At 44.4% G+C, this 20,243-nt stretch overlaps 1 protein-coding gene across 1 annotated transcript in view; it reads left to right on the forward strand.

The window, feature by feature from the left end:
• Window positions 1-20,243, forward strand: part of LOC115204490 (short transient receptor potential channel 5) — a 36,553-nt gene that overhangs the window by 12,786 nt on the left and 3,524 nt on the right. The window contains exons 2-11 of the mRNA XM_029770111.1: window positions 120-554; window positions 3,961-4,278; window positions 4,382-4,585; window positions 9,167-9,503; window positions 9,757-9,896; window positions 10,305-10,627; window positions 11,622-11,817; window positions 12,668-12,877; window positions 17,081-17,122; window positions 19,737-19,826. Coding sequence (XP_029625971.1) covers window positions 165-554; window positions 3,961-4,278; window positions 4,382-4,585; window positions 9,167-9,503; window positions 9,757-9,896; window positions 10,305-10,627; window positions 11,622-11,817; window positions 12,668-12,877; window positions 17,081-17,122; window positions 19,737-19,826 — 2,250 coding nt within the window. The 5' untranslated portion in view covers window positions 120-164. The remainder of the gene's footprint in view (window positions 1-119; window positions 555-3,960; window positions 4,279-4,381; window positions 4,586-9,166; window positions 9,504-9,756; window positions 9,897-10,304; window positions 10,628-11,621; window positions 11,818-12,667; window positions 12,878-17,080; window positions 17,123-19,736; window positions 19,827-20,243) is intronic.

Consider the following 20,243-nt stretch of genomic DNA (forward strand, 5'->3'; position numbering starts at 1 on the left):
AGGCCGCATCACAGTAAATGCTGTATTGCCATACAGAGCCTTTTAGGCTATCAACACTGTCCTACTGCGCAATATGTGGAGAACAAAACGAACCCATGCTGTTTTTTGTTTGTCCCCAGATTCCTATCTCCCAGTAGGTCGTGAGTGACGCTGACTGTGTGCACATGATGAATCCCATGGCCCAGCTGTACTACAAGAAGGCGAGCTACTCGCCGTACCGCGACCGCATCCCGCTGCAGATCGTGCGGGCGGAAGCGGAGCTGTCAGCAGAGGAGCGGGCGTACCTGACGGCGGTGGAGAAGGGCGACTATGCCGGGGTGAAGCTGGCCCTGCAGGAGGCGGAGATCTACTACAACATCAACGTGAACTGTCTGGACCCGCTGGGGCGCAGCGCACTGCTCATCGCCATCGAGAACGAGAACCTGGAGGTGATGGAGCTGCTGCTCAACCACGGCGTGCACGTGGGCGACGCGCTGCTCTACGCCATTCGCAAGGAGGTGGTGGGCGCTGTGGAGCTGCTGCTGTCCCACCGCAGGCCCAGTGGAGAGAAACAGGTAAGGAGGACCATAGGAGCACATTTCAGCTAGTAGCCTAGGCCTACAAGGTCCTTACTGTAGCCCAATTAGCATGATGGTTACATGTTATGTATATGTTCTCCTGGTTATATACATGTTATGTATATGTTCTCCTGGTTATATACATGTTATGTATATGTTCTCCTGGTTATATACATGATATGTATATGTTCTCCTGGTTATATACATGTTATGTATATGTTCTCCTGGTTATATACATGTTATGTATATGTTCTCCTGGTTATATACATGTTATGTATATGTTCCCCTGGTTATATACATGTTATGTATATGTTCTCCTGGTTATATACATGTTATGTATATGTTCTCCTGGTTATATACATGTTATGTATATGTTCTCCTGGTTATATACATGTTATGTATATGTTCCCCTGGTTATATACATGTTATGTATATGTTCCCCTGGTTATATACATGTTATGTATATGTTCTCCTGGTTATATACATGATATGTATATGTTCTCCTGGTTATATACATGTTATGTATATGTTCTCCTGGTTATATACATGTTATGTATATGTTCTCCTGGTTATATACATGTTATGTATATGTTCCCCTGGTTATATACATGTTATGTATATGTTCTCCTGGTTATATACATGTTATGTATATGTTCTCCTGGTTATATACATGATATGTATATGTTCTCCTGGTTATATACATGTTATGTATAGTTCTCCTGGTTATATACATGATATGTATATGTTCTCCTGGTTATATACATGTTATGTATATGTTCTCCTGGTTATATACATGTTATGTATATGTTCTCCTGGTTATATACATGTTATGTATATGTTCCCCTGGTTATATACATGTTATGTATAGTTCTCCTGGTTATATACATGTTATGTATATGTTCTCCTGGTTACATACATGTTATGTATATGTTCTCCTGGTTACATACATGTTATGTATATGTTCTCCTGGTTATATACATGTTATGTATATGTTCCCCTGGTTATATACATGTTATGTATAGTTCTCCTGGTTATATACATGTTATGTATATGTTCTCCTGGTTATATACATGTTATGTATAGTTCTCCTGGTTATATACATGTTATGTATATGTTCCCCTGGTTATATACATGTTATGTATAGTTCTCCTGGTTATATACATGTTATGTATATGTTCTCCTGGTTATATTCATGTTATGTATAGTTCTCCTGGTTATATACATGTTATGTATATGTTCTCCTGGTTATATACATGTTATGTATATGTTCTCCTGGTTATATACATGTTATGTATAGTTCTCCTGGTTATATACATGTTATGTATAGTTCTCCTGGTTATATACATGATATGTATATGTTCTCCTGGTTATATACATGTTATGTATATGTTCTCCTGGTTATATACATGTTATGTATAGTTCTCCTGGTTATATACATGTTATGTATATGTTCTCCTGGTTATATACATGTTATCCTGTTACATCTAGGGGGCAGTATTTTCACGGCTGGATAAAAAACGTACCCGATTTAATCTGATTATTAGTCCTGCCCAGAAACTGGAATATGCATATAATTATTAGCTTTGGAGAGAAAACACTCCAAAGTTTCTGAAACTGTTTGAATGGTGTCTGTGAGTATAACAGAACTCCTATGGCAGGCAAAAACCTGAGATGCTTCTGTTCAGGAAGTACCCTGTCTGAACATTTCTTGCCCTTCTTGATTCTCTCTATCGTTTACAAAGGATCTCTGCTCTTACGTGACACTTGTCACGTCAACAATGGAGTCTCACAGCCCGGGAAAAACAGGAATGATGTCATTCAAAGCCCTGGCTGAAGCACACGAGAGCAAAAGCTGAGTGGTCAGTCAATGGACTAAGCCTTAGGCGCGTGACACGCCCCGCCCCCGGCTTTTGGTTTTTTCCTCAGTTTACAGACAGGCAGATTCCCGGTCGGAATATTATCGCTTCTCTACGAGATAAATTGCATAAATATTGGTTTTAAACAGCGGTTGACATGCTTCGAAGTACGGTAATGGAATATTTCGAAATTTTTTGTCATATTTTGCGTCATGCTCGTGGCCGAGATTTAGCGTTGGGATAGTGTCTAGAACGCACGAACAAAACGTCGCTGTTTGGATATAACGATGGATTATTTGGGACCAAACCTACATTTGTTATTGAAGTAGAAGTCCTGGCAGTGTATTCTGATGAAGAACAAGCAAGGTAAGAACATTTTTCTTATAGGAAATGTGATTTTGGTGAAGGCTACACTGGGTGGGTGTCTAAATAGCTAGCCCTGTAACGCCGGGCTATGTACTTACATTATTGCAAAATGTGCTTCATCCGAAAAGCTATTTTAAAATCGGACATATCGAGTGCATAGAGGAGTTCTGTATCTATAATTCTTAAAATAATTGTTATGCTTTTTGTGAACGTTTATCGTGAGTAATTTAGTAAAATCACCGGAAGTGTTCGGTGGGAATGCTAGTTCTGAACGTCACATGCTAATGTAAAAAGCTGGTTTTTGATATAAATATGAACTTGATTGAACAGACATGCATGTATTGTATAACACAATGTCCTAGGTGTGTCATCTGATGAAGATCATCAAAGGTTAGTGCTGCATTTAGATATGGTTTGGGTTTATGTGACATGATATGCTAGCTTGAAAAATGGCTGTGTGATTATTCCTGGCTGGGTACTCTGCTGACATAATCTAATGTTTTGCTTTCGCTGTAAAGCCTTTTTGAAATCGGACAGTTTGGTTAGATAAAGGAGAGTCTTGTCTTTAAATAGCTGTAACATAGTCATATGTTTGAAAAGTGTAAGTTTTCGGATTTAGAGGAGTTTGAATTTCGCGCCCCGCCCATCATTGGATATTGGAGCAGACGTTCCGCTAGCGGAACGTGTAGATGTAAGAAGTTATGTATATGTTCTCCTGGTTATATACATGTTATGTATAGTTCTCCTGGTTATATACATGTTATGTATATGTTCTCCTGGTTATATACATGTTATGTATATGTTCTCCTGGTTATATACATGTTATGTATATGTTCTCCTGGTTATATACATGTTATGTATAGTTCTCCTGGTTATATACATGTTATGTATATGTTCTCCTGGTTATATACATGTTATGTATATGTTCTCCTGGTTATATACATGTTATGTATAGTTCTCCTGGTTATATACATGTTATGTATATGTTCTCCTGGTTATATACATGTTATGTATATGTTCTCCTGGTTATATACATGTTATGTATAGTTCTCCTGGTTATATACATGTTATGTATATGTTCTCCTGGTTATATACATGTTATGTAAGTTATACAGGTTAGGCTCTTACCTGGGCGCATTCATTAATCCCTCTCCACCCCAACCCCCTGTTCTCTTCTCCAGGTGCCCAACCTGATGATGGATACCCAGTTCTCAGAGTTTACCCCTGACATCACACCCATCATGCTGGCAGCTCACACCAACAACTACGAGATCATCAAGCTGCTGGTCCAGCGCAAAGTCACCATCCCCCGGCCCCACCAGATCCGCTGTGACTGCGTGGCGTGCGTGTCCAGCTCCGAGGTGGACAGCCTGCGCCACTCCCGCTCTCGCCTCAATGTCTACAAGACCCTAGCCAGCCCGTCCCTCATTGCCCTGTCCAGCGAAGACCCCATCCTGACCGCCTTCCGCCTGGGCTGGGAGCTGAAAGAGCTGAGCAAGGTGGGGAACGAGTTCTGTCTGGATTACCAGGAGCTGTCCCAGTAGAGTTAAGGGTTTATGAAGGGTTTATAAAGTGTTTTTAACTAGTGTATGACTCTTCCAGGTGGAGAATGAGTTCCGTCAGGAATACGAGGAGCTGTCCCAGCAGTGTAAGCTGTTTGCCAAGGACCTGCTGGACCAGGCCAGGAGCTCCAGAGAGCTGGAGACCATCCTCAACCACCGTGACTACCTCAGTGAGGAGCTGGATCCAAAGGACTGCCGCGACCTGGCCAAGCTCAAACTGGCCATCAAGTACCATCAGAAAGAGGTGAGAGGGAGAGGAGAGAGGGCCGTGCAGAAGATGTCTGTCTGGTATAGTGAGGGTGTCCTTAGTTGAATGGATTGGCACTGTATCAGGTGAAGTGCTCACTGGGCAGTATGCTGGCAGTGTTACCTATTTCAACAAGCACATTTTCCTGTATGCTTGTGATAAAATCACTAGAGTGCCAATGATGAATTTCCATGCGTTGTTTCCTAGGATATTTCTTTATGCAGCAAAATGTCAGTTGCTGCCAGTGACAAAACACTTGACTAATAATAATTTAGCACACTAGAGGAAATGAACGTGACATTTGAGAAGAGAGCAGTGACTAGAAGAGATCTGTTGTAGACAATGGAAGCTTGATGGTCGAGCACTTTAATTCAAATCGTCTTGATATTGAACAGTGATTACAGGACCAATTTGAGATGTGTCAGAAATTGTAGTCATCTCACCATCTATTTATAAAAAATATCTACAGGAATAGCATGTAGAAGTGAGTCACAGCGTTTAAGTCTAAATGAAACGAGACACAGGCAAGTCGAGAGCTTGGGTGATCAGCTGGCTTGTGTTCTCTCATTGCCAACTAAAGGGATCTATTCACAGTTTACTATACCACTGAGAATTCTGCCATTCTGTTGCTTCTTTTTGTTGGTATAAAATACATTTGGCACGCTGTCTTTCCTTCCCTTTTGTACCCCGGGAGAGGTCTGACAAACACACCCTCACATATGTGTGGGCCAAACAAAAGCACACACTCATCCTCACTCACATACAGACACGCACACACTCCTCTTGATTGGAATGCTGGCATTTGGCTGCTCCTTTGTTGTGAGCTGAATACTGTATTTCTCTCTGCAGTGTAATAAATTCTCAGTCTTCTCCAGCTCTGCGGGGCTGTTAAGAGAACCTAACCAACCACACTGGGGAAAAGGCCAGGTAGAATAATCATGCCTCGTCAGCAAGTAGGCTACAGCTCTTTCATCCTTCATCCTCAGACCACTACAGTCAGCAACACTCTCAGTTCAGTCAGCATTCGGACATCTTATGGTTGGTTAAAGTTACCTTATTTAAAACAGCAATCATTCTAGAGGTAGGTGGTCAGAGATGAATGTAGATTGTGTGCAGACAAGGACAGCATATTCACGAGGGAGTTGAGGGCCTGGTTGTCAGGGAGAAGTTGGGAGACATTGGGGCGGTGGGAGGACAGCAGGGTTAAACTAGTCGAATTCAGCATGTGCATCAAATATTCACACATCAGGGAGGAGGGGGAACTACTGTTTGGGCTTGATAGAATCAGCTGCTCTGCTGGGACTGGTTACCCAGCATGCCACAGTTAGTAAAGTCGTTGGTCCCTCATCCCTATGCATCCACAATCAAATCAAATCAAACTTTATTTGTCACATGCGCCGAACACATGTGTAGACCTTACGTGAAATGCTTACTATCAAGCCCTTAAACAACAGTGCAGTTCAAGAAAGAGTTAAGAAAATATTTACCTAATAAACTAAAGTAAAAAATGTGAAAAAGTAACACAGTAAAGTAACAATAACGAGGCTATATACAGGGGTACCGGTACCGAGTCAATGTGTAGGGGTACAGGTTAGATGAGGAATTTGTACATGTAGGTAGGGGGGAAGTGACCATGCATAGATAATAAATAGCAAGCAGCAGCAGTGTAAAAACAAAGAGGGGGGGGGGGTCAATGTAAACAGTCCAGGTGGCCATTTGATTAATTGTTCAGCAGTCTTATGGCTTGGGGGTAGAAGCTGTTAAGGAGCCTTTTAGACCTAGACATGGCGCTCTGGTACCGCTTGCCGTGCGATAGCAGAGAAAACAGTCTATGACTTGGGTGAGTCTTTGGAGTCTTTGACAATTGTTTTGGCTTTCCTCTGGGCCGTACGCACTACTCTCTGTAGCGCCTTACAGTCAGATGCCGAGCAGTTAGCATACCAGGCGGTGATGCAACCGGTCAAGATGCTCTCGATGGTGCAGTTGTAGAACCTTTTGAGGATCTGGGGACCCATGCCAAGTCTTTTCAGTCTCCTGAGGGGGAAAAGGTTTTGTTGTGCCCTCTTCATGACTGTCTTGGTGTGTTTGGACCATGATAGTTTGTTGGTGATGTGGACACCAAGGAACTTGAAACTCTCAACCCGCTCCACTACAGCCCCGTCTATGCTAATTGGGGCCTGTTCGGCACGCCTTTTCCTGTAGTCCACGATCAGCTCTTTTATATTGCTCACATTGAGGGAGAGGTTGTTGTCCTGGCACCACACTGCCAGGTCCCTGACCTCCTCCATAGAGTCTCATCATTGTCGGTGATCAGGCCTACTACTGTTGTGTCGTCAGCAAACTTAATGATGGTGTTGGAGTCATGTTTGAACAGGGAGTACAGGAGGGGACTAAGCACACACCCCTGAGGGGCCCCAGTGTTGAGGATCAGCGTATTAGACATGTTGGTGCCTACCCTTACCACCTGGGGGCGGCCCGTCAGGTAGTCCAGGATCCAGTTGCTGAGGGAGGTGATTAGTCCCAGGGTCCTTAGCTTAGTGATGAGCTTTGTGGGCACTATGGTGTTGAACGCTGAGCTGTAGTCAATGAACGGCATTCTCACATAGGTGTTTCTTTTGTCCAGGTGGGAAAGGGCAGTGTGGAATGCGATTGAAGTTGCGTCATCTGTGGATCTTTTGGAGCGGTATGTGAATTGGATTGAGTCTAGGGTATCCGGGAGGATGCTGTTGATGTGAGCCGTGATCAGCCTTTCAAAGCACTTCATGGCTACCGACATGAGGACAAGGACTATGGAGGTCTGCTTTAAACATGTAGGTATTACAGACTCGGTCAGGGAGAGGTTGAAAATGTCATTGAAGACACTTGCCAGTTGATCCGCGCATGCTTTGAGTACAGTTCCTGGTAATCCGTCTGGCCCCGTGGCTTTGTGAATGTTGACCTGTTTAAAGGTCTTGCTCACATCGGCTACCTAGAGCATTATCACACAGTCGTCCAGAACAGCTGGTGCTCTCATGCATGCTTCAGTGTTGCTTGCCTCGAAGCAAGCATAAAAGGCATTTCTCTCGCTGGTAGGCTCGCATCACTGGGCAGCTCGCAGCTGGGTTTCCCTTTGTACTCCATAATAGTTTTCAAGCCCTGCCACATCCAACGAGCGTCAAAACAAGTGTAGTAGGATTTAATCTTAACCCTGTATTGACGCTTTGCTTGTTTGATGGTTCGTCTGAGGGCATAGAGGGATTTCTTATAAGCATCCGGAATAGTGTTCCGCTCCTTGAAAGCGGCAGCTCTAGCCTTTAGCTTGATGCGGATGTTGCCTGTAATCCATGGCTTCTGGTTGGGATATGTATGTACGGTCACTGTGGGGTAGACGTCATTGATGCACTTATTGATGAAGCTGATGACTGAGATGGTATACTCCTCAATGCCATTTGATGAATCCCAGAACATATTCCAGTCTGTGCTAGCAAAACAGTCCTATAGCGTAGCATCCGTGTCATCTGACCACTTCCATATTGAGCGAGTCACTGGTACTTCCTGCTTTAGTTTTTGCTTGTAAGCAGGAATCAGGAAGCTTGAATTATGGTCAGATTCGGCAAACTGAGAGCGGGGGAGAGCTTTGTATGCATCTCTGTGTGTGGAGTGAAGGTGGTCTAGAGTTTTTCTCCTCTGGTTGCACATGTGACATGCTGGTAGAAATTTGGTAAAACTGATTTAAGTTTGCCTGCATTAAAGTCCCCGGCCACTAGGAGCACCGCTTCTGGATGAGCATTTTCTTGTTTGCTTATGGCCTTATACACCTGGTTGAGTGCGGTCTTAGTGCCAGCATCGGTATGTGGTGGTAAATAGACGGCTACGAATAATATAGATGAGAAGTCTCGTCTTAGATAGTGTGGTCTACAGCTTATCATAAGGGACTCTACCTCAGGCGAGCAATACCTAGAGACATCTTTAATATTAGACATTGCGCACCAGCTGTTATTGACAAACAGACACACTCCCCAGCCCCTCGTCTTACCAGACGTAGCTTCTCTGTTCTGCTGGTACATGGAAAATCCCTCCAGCTCTATATTATCTGTGTCGTCGTTCAGCCACGGCTCTGTGAAACATAAGATATTGCAGTTTTTATTGTCCCGTTTATTGTCCCGTTGATAGTATAATCTTGATTGTAGGTTATCCATTTTATTTTCCAATGATTGCACGTTGGCCAATAGAACGGATGGCAGTGGGAGTTTACTCACTGGCCTATGAATTCTCAGAAGGCAGCCCGACCTCCGCCCCCTTTTTTTCTGTGCTGTGTCAAGGTCAGAGGTCATCTGTGGGAGGTTAGCTCCAGGGACTAACACAGGGAAGTTAGTTTTACTGCAGGAAAGTTGGCGAGAGCCTGGGACTTTACGTAGTACACATCGCCTTTATATCCGAAGCACTACGTGGCAGAATCATATTAAAGATATGTACGATATCCATGCTTCTATTGTATTAGATTTTCTGAATTTCTTGGTGGTTGGACATACTATCACTCTGTACAACACTGGCCCTTATGGATCTTCTTCCTGTATCTGTCACTGTCTTCCTCTCCAGTTTGTGTCCCAGCCAAACTGCCAGCAGCTCCTGGCCACCCTGTGGTACGACGGTTTCCCGGGGTGGCGCAGACGCCACTGGGCGGTCAAGCTGGTCACCTGCTTTACCATCGGCCTGCTCTTCCCCATCTTCTCCCTGGTCTACCTGCTGGCCCCCAGGAGCGCCCTGGGCCTCTTCATCAAGAAGCCCTTCATCAAGTTCATCTGCCACACAGCCTCCTACCTGACTTTCCTTTTCCTCCTCCTCCTGGCCTCCCAGCACATCGTGAGAACAGACCTGCACGTCCAGGGCCCACCGCCAACCGTGGTGGAGTGGATGATCCTTCCCTGGGTGCTGGGTGAGCAGGGGGTGGGGTGGGGGGCGAAAAGGTGACTGGGGAGAGCTAACTTTATCGTTAGAAACCACTCTAATAGGTTCTATCTTGTTATTGGGTGGATAATGAGAAATTCAATGCTCAATTTTGCTGCAGTTAATCTGTTTCTGATTTGGACTAGCTATACGTTTACAGTGTAAAACTATTGTGACAGGTGCCATTAATTGCAGTGTGCAATGTCACTTGTCTTACTGACTGACACCTGTCTGCCCTTAAGGCTTTATCTGGGCTGAGATAAAGGAGATGTGGGACGGCGGTTTCACTGAGTACGTCCATGACTGGTGGAACCTGATGGACTTTGCCATGAACTCTCTCTACTTGGCCACTATCTCACTGAAACTAGTTGCTTACTTCAAGGTACGTGTATTTTTTTCAAGATGAGTTGATGCTATTGTGAGGGTTAAGAAATTCCTGTCTATTTATTCTTGCCAATGTACATATTCCAACATAACCGTGGCCTTCTGATATGTAGCTAACAGTACTCTCTCTCTCTCTCTCTCTCTCTCTCGTCTCCATAACAGTACAACAGCTCTCTCTCTTGTCTCCACAACAATACAGCAGCTCTCTCTCTCTCTCTTTCTCTCTCTCTCTCTCTCGTCTCCACAACAGTACAACAGCTCTCACTCTCTCTCTCTCGTCTCCACAACAGTACAACAGCTCTCTCTCTCTCGTCTCCACAACAGTACAACAGCCCTTTCTCTCTCTCTCTTGTCTCCATAACAGTACAACAGTACTCTCTCCCTCTCTCTCTCGTCTCCACAACAGTACAACAGCTCTCGGCCGCGGGAGGAGTGGGAGATGTGGCACCCAACGCTGATCGCCGAGGCCCTGTTTGCTATCGCCAACATCTTCAGCTCCCTGCGCCTCATCTCCCTGTTCACAGCCAACTCCCACCTGGGACCTCTGCAGATCTCCCTGGGACGCATGCTGCTGGACATCCTTAAGTTCCTCTTCATCTACTGTCTGGTGCTGCTGGCCTTCGCTAACGGGCTCAACCAGCTGTACTTCTACTACGAGACCAAAGCCTCGGACGAGCCCAACAACTGCAAGGGCATCCGCTGCGAGAAGCAGAACAACGCCTTCTCTACGTGAGTCATCTCATCTGAGACCCTTTGTCCTGGGGATATGAGAACGGAGAAAGACAAATACTGTGTAATGACAAAAGGAGGGGTTTGGATAAACAGAAAGAAGGGTGTATAGAGAGATGGACGAGACCAGTACATTCTGAGACAAAGAAGGGAGTGAAGAAGGAGAAGGCAGGGTAAAGTAAGGAGGGTAGAGGGAGGAGGGTAGAGGAAGGAGGGTAGAGGGAGGAGGGTAGAGGGAGGAGGGTAGAGGGAGGAGGGTAGAGGAAGGAGGGTAGAGGGAGGAGGGTAGAGGAAGGAGGGTAGAGGGAGGAGGGTAGAGGAAGGAAGGTAGAGGGAGGAGGGTAGAGGGAGGAGGGTAAAGTAAGGAGGGTAGAGGGAGGAGGGTAAAGTAAGGAGGGTAGAGGGAGGAGGGTAGAGGAAGGAGGGTAGAGGGAGGAGGGTAGAGGAAGGAAGGTAGAGGAAGGAGCTTGAAATAAATTGAGAGAGGAGGAGAATATGAAGAGATGTAAATAGAGAGAACTGTTTGGGAAGAGGAGCAGGAAGGTAGCAGGTACAAAACAGGGTCTTATACTCCAATACCTATTACAATAGAAAAGCCCTTTTCATTTGTCCCAATGTTTCACAAAGAAACTTACAGTATACACAATCCTCTCCCGTAATGAATAAAATATACGGCAGTGTACTAAATCTCATTTTCTTTCTCCAGCCCCTGAGTCATTCTGGAGAATGAGCAGTTTGTATCTCTCGCCTCCATCTGTTTTTGGAGGTTTTAGTGGTTCATTGAGTTACCGTAATGCAAAAGATCAGTTTAGGATTCAAAGGCTTCTGCTGTCTCGCTTTCTAATCCTTGCTCTTTGTTGGCAACACTGCATTTGCAGCTTACAGGACTATGGTAATCGTTTCTGGCTCATCAAAGTCCAAATAAAGGGTTTTGTAGAAAAACACAAAACTGAAAGAAAGTCTCTCTCTGTCTCTGTATGGTGTTCTTTCCCAGGCTGTTTGAGACGCTGCAGTCCCTGTTCTGGTCGATATTCGGCCTGCTCAACCTGTACGTGACCAACGTGAAGGCACGTCATGAGTTCACAGAGTTTGTGGGAGCCACCATGTTCGGCACCTACAACGTCATCTCTCTGGTGGTGCTGCTCAACATGCTCATCGCCATGATGAACAACTCCTATCAGCTCATCGCTGTGAGTCACACACACACACACACACACACACACACACACACAGCTGTCTGCTAGCTCCTTTATTATGGGAACTCACATCCCACTGGTTACACTCTGGTTGAATCAGCGTTGTTTCCACGTCATTTCAATTCAATTACGTTGAACCAATGTGGACTAGACATTGAATTGATGTCCTCGCCCAGTGGGATGGCAATCTTTTTTTGTGGAGTTCTTGCTGGTGCGTATGGGTAAAGACTTTGGTTTGCAAAAAAAACAAATAATGATCGCTGCATGCTGAGCATGCATGTCTTGCAGTTGATCTCCAGAAGTTATGCAAAGCGTCTCTCACTCTCTGCAGGAATAAGAACCAGATGAGTAATTGTCATAAAATATATTGTAGATCATGAAGGTTTTATTGAAGGTGATAGTTTTTACCTCAGAGAGTCTGTATTTTTCTGGTGCTGCATCACACAGAGACATATTGTTATCCTTTATTTTCCTCCATGTAACCTTTCTGCCAGAGCTTTATGTAAGACGACATAGAGGCCTTCCGCCCATCACTCTCCCTGGGAGCTGTGGGAAAAAACCTAAGTACACAACACACACACACACACACACACACACACACATCCTTTAATCAACCAACCAAACCCTCACCTCTCCACTCAGACAACAGCTCATTGCCTGAGGCACATCTATGGAAGGGGAGACAGGATGTTACTACAGGATGAGGAAACAAGTATTTTAGCCCTGCTATTAAGTGGGTTGTCATCACCCTCAGTGATAATAACGGTGACTGAATAGGATGTAAGAGTTTCAATTCTGCTCATGAATACTCGACCTCCTTTAATATCTAAATGCCCTTGCACAGGACCATGCGGACATTGAATGGAAGTTTGCCCGCACCAAGCTGTGGATGAGTTATTTTGACGAGGGAGGAACTCTCCCGCCACCCTTCAACATCGTGCCCAGCCCCAAGTCAGTGTGGTACCTGTGTGTGTGGACGTACAACCGCCTGTGTGGAGGGAACCTGCCCAGCCCTGACGACCGGAGGAAACACGAGAACTTAAAGGAGTTCACGGTAAAACATTTACAAACCTGTACAGTCAACATAGTATACAGTGTACAAACGTTCACTACATTTCCCCAGGCAGTTTCCTTTCGCTGTGTCATATCAGAGAACGATGTTCATGTTCACTCTCTTTCATGTGATTGGTTTAGTAGCCATCATTGTCCTGTTCTTCTATTTCCATATAATAACCAAACAGGATCCTTGCCTGTATATGTCATGAAGAGCTTTAGAACAGTGTTGGGGCTATCAGTATTTGGCCCAGCTGGGATGTTACTGACTAGGGGCTGTATATCCTGGTTGTTCAGCTTCCAGCTGAAGTGAGCAGGCACATGTTGCCAAGCAACCCTGCTTCATGCTCCAAATTCCCTGGACGTTTCCCATTCAGCTGAACTTCTCTCCTCTGCCAGCAGCAATCGCCTGTTCTACTGTTCTCATAGTCTACCGTTCTACTGTTCTCATAGTCTACCGTTCTACTGTTCTCATAGTCTACCATTCTACTGTTCTCATAGTCTACCGTTCTACTGTTCTACTGTTCTCATAGTCTACCGATCTACTGTTCTACTGTTCTCATAGTCTACCGTTCTACTGCTCTACTGTTCTACTGTTCTACTGTTCTCAGTCTACCGTTCTACTGTTCTACTGTTCTCATAGTCTACCGTTCTACTGTTCTCATAGTCTACCGTTCTACTGTTCTCATAGTCTACCGTTCTACTGTTCTCATAGTCTACCGTTCTACTGTTCTACTGTTCTACTGCTCTACTGTTCTCATAGTCTACCGATCTACTGTTCTACTGTTCTCATGTTCTACTGTTCTACTGCTCTACTGTTCTCATAGTCTACAGTTCTACTGTTCTACTGTTCTCATGTTCTACTGTTATACTGTTCTACTGCTCTACTGTTCTCATAGTCTACAGTTCTACTGTTCTACTGTTCTACTGTTCTCATGGTCTACCGTTCTACTGTTCTACTGTTCTCGTAGTCTACCGTTCTACTGTTCTACTGTTCTCATAGTCTACTGTTCTACTGTTCTCATAGTCTACTGTTCTACTGTTCTCATAGTCTACCATTCTACTGCTCTACTGTTCTCATAGTCTGCCGTTCTACTGTTCTACTGTTCTCATAGTCTACCGTTCTACTGTTCTACTGCTCTACTGTTCTACTGCTCTACTGTTCTCATAGTCTACCGATCTACTGTTCTACTGTTCTACTGTTCTCATAGTCTACCGATCTACTGTTCTCATAGTCTACTGTTCTACTGTTCTAATAGTCTACTGTTCTACTGTTCTACTGTTCTCATAGTCTGCCGTTCTACTGTTCTCATAGTCTGCCGTTCTACTGTTCTCATAGTCTACTGTTCTACTGTTCTACTGTTCTCATAGTCTACCGATCTACTGTTCTACTGTTCTCATAGTCTACCGTTCTACTGTTCTACTGTTCTACTGTTCTCATACTCTACCATTCTACCGTTCTACTGTTCTCATAGTCTACCATTCTACTTTTCTCATAGTCTGCCGTTCTACTGTTCTCATAGTCTACCGTTCTACTGTTCTCATAGTCTACCGTTCTACTGTTCTACTGTTCTCATACTCTACCGTTCTACTGTTCTCATAGTCTACCGTTCTACTGTTCACATAGTCTACCATTCTACTGTTCTACTGTTCTCATAGTCTACCGTTCTACTGTTCTACTGTTCTCATAGTCTGCCGTTCTACTGTTCTACTGTTCTCATAGTCTACCATTCTACTGTTCTCATAGTCTACTGTTCTGCTGCTCTACTCCACACTCCTGCTAAAACACAGGCACATTGCCTTCAACCACACAACAGACACATGTATAGGGTTATAAGATTGTATAATAAGGCATATGCACCCTTTAGATCAGCAGTATTGTTGAAGAGGAGAAAATATAGCGGAACAAAAGACAGAAATGATCCTTGTTTGGGTGCATGTAACTGGACAGATTAGAATAAGCCATGAAATACATGTAAAACTGTGGTGGTCATTTAATTAATTTACTGCTAATTGCTCATGTCTTTTTCATTGCTCTAAAATGTATAAATTGTGCAATTTGAGCCCACTCCATATTAATGCATACCTTTCCTACTGCTGATTATGAAGGCAATGCATATATATGTACAGTGCATTTGGAAAGTATTCATACCCCTTGACTTTTTCCACATTTTGTTACGTTACAGGCTTATTCTAAAATGGATGAAATTAGTTTTTAGTTTTAGTTCAGGTGCATTCTGTTTCCATTGATCATCCTTGAGATGTATCTACAACTTGATTTGAGTCCACCTGTGGTAAATTCAATTGATTGGACATGATTTGGAAAGGCAGACACCTGTCTATATAAGGTCCCATAGTTGAAAGTGCATGTCAGAGCAAAAACCAAGCCATGAGATCAAAGGAATTGCCTGTAGAGCTTTGAGACAGGATTGTGTCGAGGCACAGATCTGGGGAAGGGTACCAAAAAAATGTCTGCAGCAGCATTGAAGGTCCCCAAGAACACAGTGGCCTCCATCATTCTTAAATAGAAGAAGTTTGTAACCACTAAGACTCTTCCTAGACTTGGCCACCCAGCCAAACTGAGCAATTAGTGGAGAAGGGCCTTGGTCAGGGACGTGACCAAGAATCCGATGGTCACTCTGACAGAGCTCCAGAGGTCCTCTGTGGAGATGGGAGAACCTTCCAGAAGGATAACCATCTCTGCAGCACCTCACCGATCAGCCTTTATGGAAGCCACTCCTCAGTATAAGGCACATGTATCATGGCACAAGGTGAGACCCAGATGCAGACACAGGAGGGAGATGGTTGGAGTCTTACAATGTTTAATAATCCAAAGGGGTAGGCAAGAGAATGGTCGTGGACAGGCAAAAAGGTCAAAACCAGATCAGAGTCCAGGAGGTACAGAGTGGCAGACAGGCTCGTGGTCAAGGTAGGCAGAATGGTCAGGCAGGCGGGTAGAGAGTCCAGAAACAGGCAAGGGTCAAAACCGGAGGACTAGAAAAAGGAGAATAGCAAAAGGAGTATGGGAAAAACACGCTGGTTGACTTGACTAACCAAACAAGACAAACTGGCACAGAGAGACAGGAAACACAGGGATAAATACACTGGGGAAAATCAGCGACACCCGGAGGGGGTGTAGACAATAACAAGGACAGGTGAAAAAGATCAGGGAGTGACAACATGACAGCATGCTTGTAGTTTGCCAAAAGGCACCTAAAGACTCTCAGACCATGAGCAACAAGATTCTCTGGTCTGATGAAACCAAGATTGAACTCTTTGGCCTGAATGCCAGGTGTCACGTCTGGAGGAAACCTGGCACCATCCCTACTGTGAAGCATGGTGGTGGCCACATCATGCTGTGGGGATGTTTTTCAGTGGCAGGGACTGGGAGACTAGTCAGGATCGAGGGAAAGATGAACGGAGCAAAGTACAGAGAGATCCTTGATGAAACCTGCTCCAGAGTGGTCAGGACCTCAGACTGGGGCGAAGGATCACCTTCCAACAGGACAACAACCCTAAGCATATAGCCAAGACAACGCAGGACTGGCTTTGAGACAAGTCTCTGAATGTCCTTGAGTGGCCCTGCCAGAGCCCGGACTTGAGCCCGATCGAACATCTCTGGAGAGACCTGAAAATAGCTGTGCAGCGACACTCCACATCCAACCTGACAGAGCTTGAGAGGAGCTGCAAAGAAGAATGGGAGAAACTCCCCAAATACAGGTGTGCCAAGATTGTAGAGTCATACCAAAGAGGAGTCGAAGCTGTAATCACTGCCAAAGGTGCTTCAACAAAGTACTGAGTAAAGGGTCTGAATACTTATGTAAATGTGATATTGTTTTTAAATGTTTTTAATACATTTGCAGTAATATCTAAAAACCTGTTTTTGCTTCGTCGTTATGGGGTATTGTGTGTAGATTTATGAGGGGGAAAACACTATTTAATCAATTTTAGAATAAGGCTGTCATGTAACAAAATGTGGAAAAGTGAAGGGGTCTGAGTACTTTCCTAATGCTCTGTATGTATATCAATTCCTTAGGTCTTTAAGCACTGTTCAGAACATGTGTATTTAAGTCACTCCTAGTACAACTGTAACATGCAGCAGCAGAGAAACCTGTATAGTGATACTGATATATCTGTGCTGTTAATAGAAATTCTGCATAACGACAAAAGTCATTTGATTCTTCTGCTTTTCATGTGGTTTTAGGAGCGTCATGCTGACAACCTGATTCAGAACCAGCACTATCAGGTAACCCGTCTGCTATCATAACAACCATGAATAAGACTGATGGCACATCTCTCACACACACCTCTTATTGAGCCAGATCTGTCACATTAATATTAATATACATTAATATACCGTGTAGCAGAGTGGGAGACATTATATATTACACTGTTGACCGTGTAGCAGAGTGGGAGACATTATATATTACACTGTTGACTATGCAGCAAGGGGGGACAGAATATATTACACTGTTGACCATGCAGCAGGGGGGGACAGAATATATTACACTGTTGACCGTGTAGTAGAGTGGGAGACATTATATATTACACTGTTGACCGTGTAGCAGAGTGGGAGACATTATATATTACACTGTTGACCGTAGAGCAGAGTGGGAGACATTATATATTACACTGTTGACCGTGTAGCAGAGTGGGAGACATTATATATTACACTGTTGACCGTGTAGCAGAGTGGGAGACATTATATATTACACTGTTGACCGTAGAGCAGAGTGGGAGACATTATATATTACACTGTTGACCGTGTAGCAGAGTGGGAGACACTATATATTACACTGTTGACCGTGTAGCAGAGTGGGAGACATTATATATTACACTGTTGACTATGCAGCAAGGGGGGACAGAATATATTACACTGTTGACCATGCAGCAGGGGGGACAGAATATATTACACTGTTGTCCATGCAGCAGGGGGGACAGAATATATTACACTGTTGACCATGCAGCAGGGGGGACAGAATATATTACACTGTTGACCATGCAGCAGGGGGGACATTATATATTACACTGTTGACCGTGTAGCAGAGTGGGAGACATTATATATTACACTGTTGACCGTAGAGCAGAGTGGGAGACATATATTACACTGTTGACCATGCAGCAGGGGGGACAGAATATATTACACTGTTGACCATGCAGCAGGGGGGACAGAATATATTACACTGTTGACCATGCAGGAGGGGGGACAGAATATATTACACTGTTGACCATGCAGCATGCAGCAGGGGGGACAGAATATATTACACTGTTGACCATGCAGCAGGGGGGACAGAATATAATACACTGTTGACCGTGCAGCAGAGTGGGAGACATTATATATTACACTGTTGACCGTGCAGCAGGGGGGACAGAATATATTACACTGTTGACCATGCAGCAGGGGGGACAGAATATATTACACTGTTGACCGTGTAGCAGGGGGGACAGAATATATTACACTGTTGACCGTGCAGCAGGGGGGACAGAATATATTACACTGTTGACCGTGTAGTAAAGTGGGAGACATTATATATTACACTGTTGACCATGCAGCAGAATATATTACACTGTTGACCATGCAGCGGGGGGACAGAATATATTACACTGTTGACCATGCAGCAGGGGGGACAGAATATATTACACTGTTGACCATGCAGCAGGGGGGACAGAATATATTACACTGTTGACCATGCAGCAGGGGGGACAGAATATATTACACTGTTGACCATGCAGCAGGGGGGACAGAATATATTACACTGTTGACCATGCAGCAGGGGGGACAGAATATATTACACTGTTGACCATGCAGCAGGGGGGACAGAATATATTACACTGTTGACCATGCAGCAGGGGGGACAGAATATATTACACTGTTGACCATGCAGCAGGGGGGACAGAATATATTACACTGTTGACCATGCAGCAGGGGGGACAGAATATATAACACTGTTGACCATGCAGCAGGGGGGACAGAATATATAACACTGTTGACCATGCAGCAGGGGGGACAGGTGTCCTTGGTTTACTGGATGTATCATCGTCATGGTGCTGTTGAGCTTGGCGGCAGGTTAGTTTTTTATCCCAGACATACAGTATGTTAATTTTCTTATCACTCCGTCCTCGCCTCAGTAATTGCAATTAGCCCCACCTTTGGCAGCCCTCCTCTCCTTCCCTTCCCCTCGGCAGGGCCTTGTGCTTCTGGGGCTCCCCTGCTGACTTCTAATACCAAGCAGACTAAGCCAGACTCAAATGCTTTGACTGGAGCCTGCGCTGTCCAATTAACGTACTTTAAAAAGGAATACAGCTGCCGCTCCAAATGAATGAGATTGGGCAATAGGGCAGAGCCTATCAGAGAAAGGGGTGCTCTGAGGCAGCCCTTTGTGCAGGTGTTGAGTTGAGGGTTATGCGTGTTTCTTACCCTTCCATAGTGTAGATTGTTAGATTAAATGTACAAGCACCTCCACAAATATCCCTCTCCACCAAAAATGTAATGGAGTTGTTTATACGCAAAATAATCCATCTGTAAAAGAAAGAGTCCGGTTTGATTGGTAATTTGTCTCCTGAACATGCAAATGAATGCAAAGTTATGCCCATCCAGATTTTCACCTCAAGCTAATACATATGTCATGAATATGCCTAAACAGTTTTTCCTTGTTAAACCCAAAATGCAAATGTATGCATGTAAGGAAGGAAGAGCCCCTTTACCTACATCTCAGATCATTTCCTCCTTAGGGAGGTACAAGTCTAGAAAAATAGCTTACAAGCTTAAAAGATGCTAGTTTGTTAAATATGCCCATAACTTCATCATTCATTACATAATGTAGTAGTAGGGTATGTAATGTGACTGTCTCTATGTGCAGGAGGTGATCAGGAACCTGGTAAAGAGGCATGTAGCAGCCATGATCCGCAGTGCTAAGACAGACGAGGGACTGACTGAGGAGAATTTTAAGGTAGGTTTCTCAGAAGTCTCGTATTTAAATATTCATCCACAAAATGTGCCTCTATACGATAGTCATAGAACAATGTCTAACTGTCCCTCATTGTGGATCTGTCCATCCTCTCTATCCCCCTCTTAACCGATCTGTCCATCCTCTCTATCCCCCTCTTAACCGATCTGTCCATCCTCTCTATCCCCCTCTTAACCGATCTGTCCATCCTCTCTATCCCCCTCTTAACTGATCTGTCCATCCTCTCTATCCCCCTCTTAACTGATCTGTCCATCCTCTCTATCCCCCTCTTAACTGATCTGTCCATCCTCTCTATCGCCCTCTTAACTGATCTGTCCATCCTCTCTATCCCCCTCTTAACTGATCTGTCCATCCTCTCTATCCCCCTCTTAACTGATCTGTCCATCCTCTCTATCCCCC

Source organism: Salmo trutta, chromosome 12 (genome assembly GCF_901001165.1).
Source record: "Salmo trutta chromosome 12, fSalTru1.1, whole genome shotgun sequence".
Taxonomy (NCBI): Eukaryota; Metazoa; Chordata; class Actinopteri; order Salmoniformes; family Salmonidae; genus Salmo; species Salmo trutta.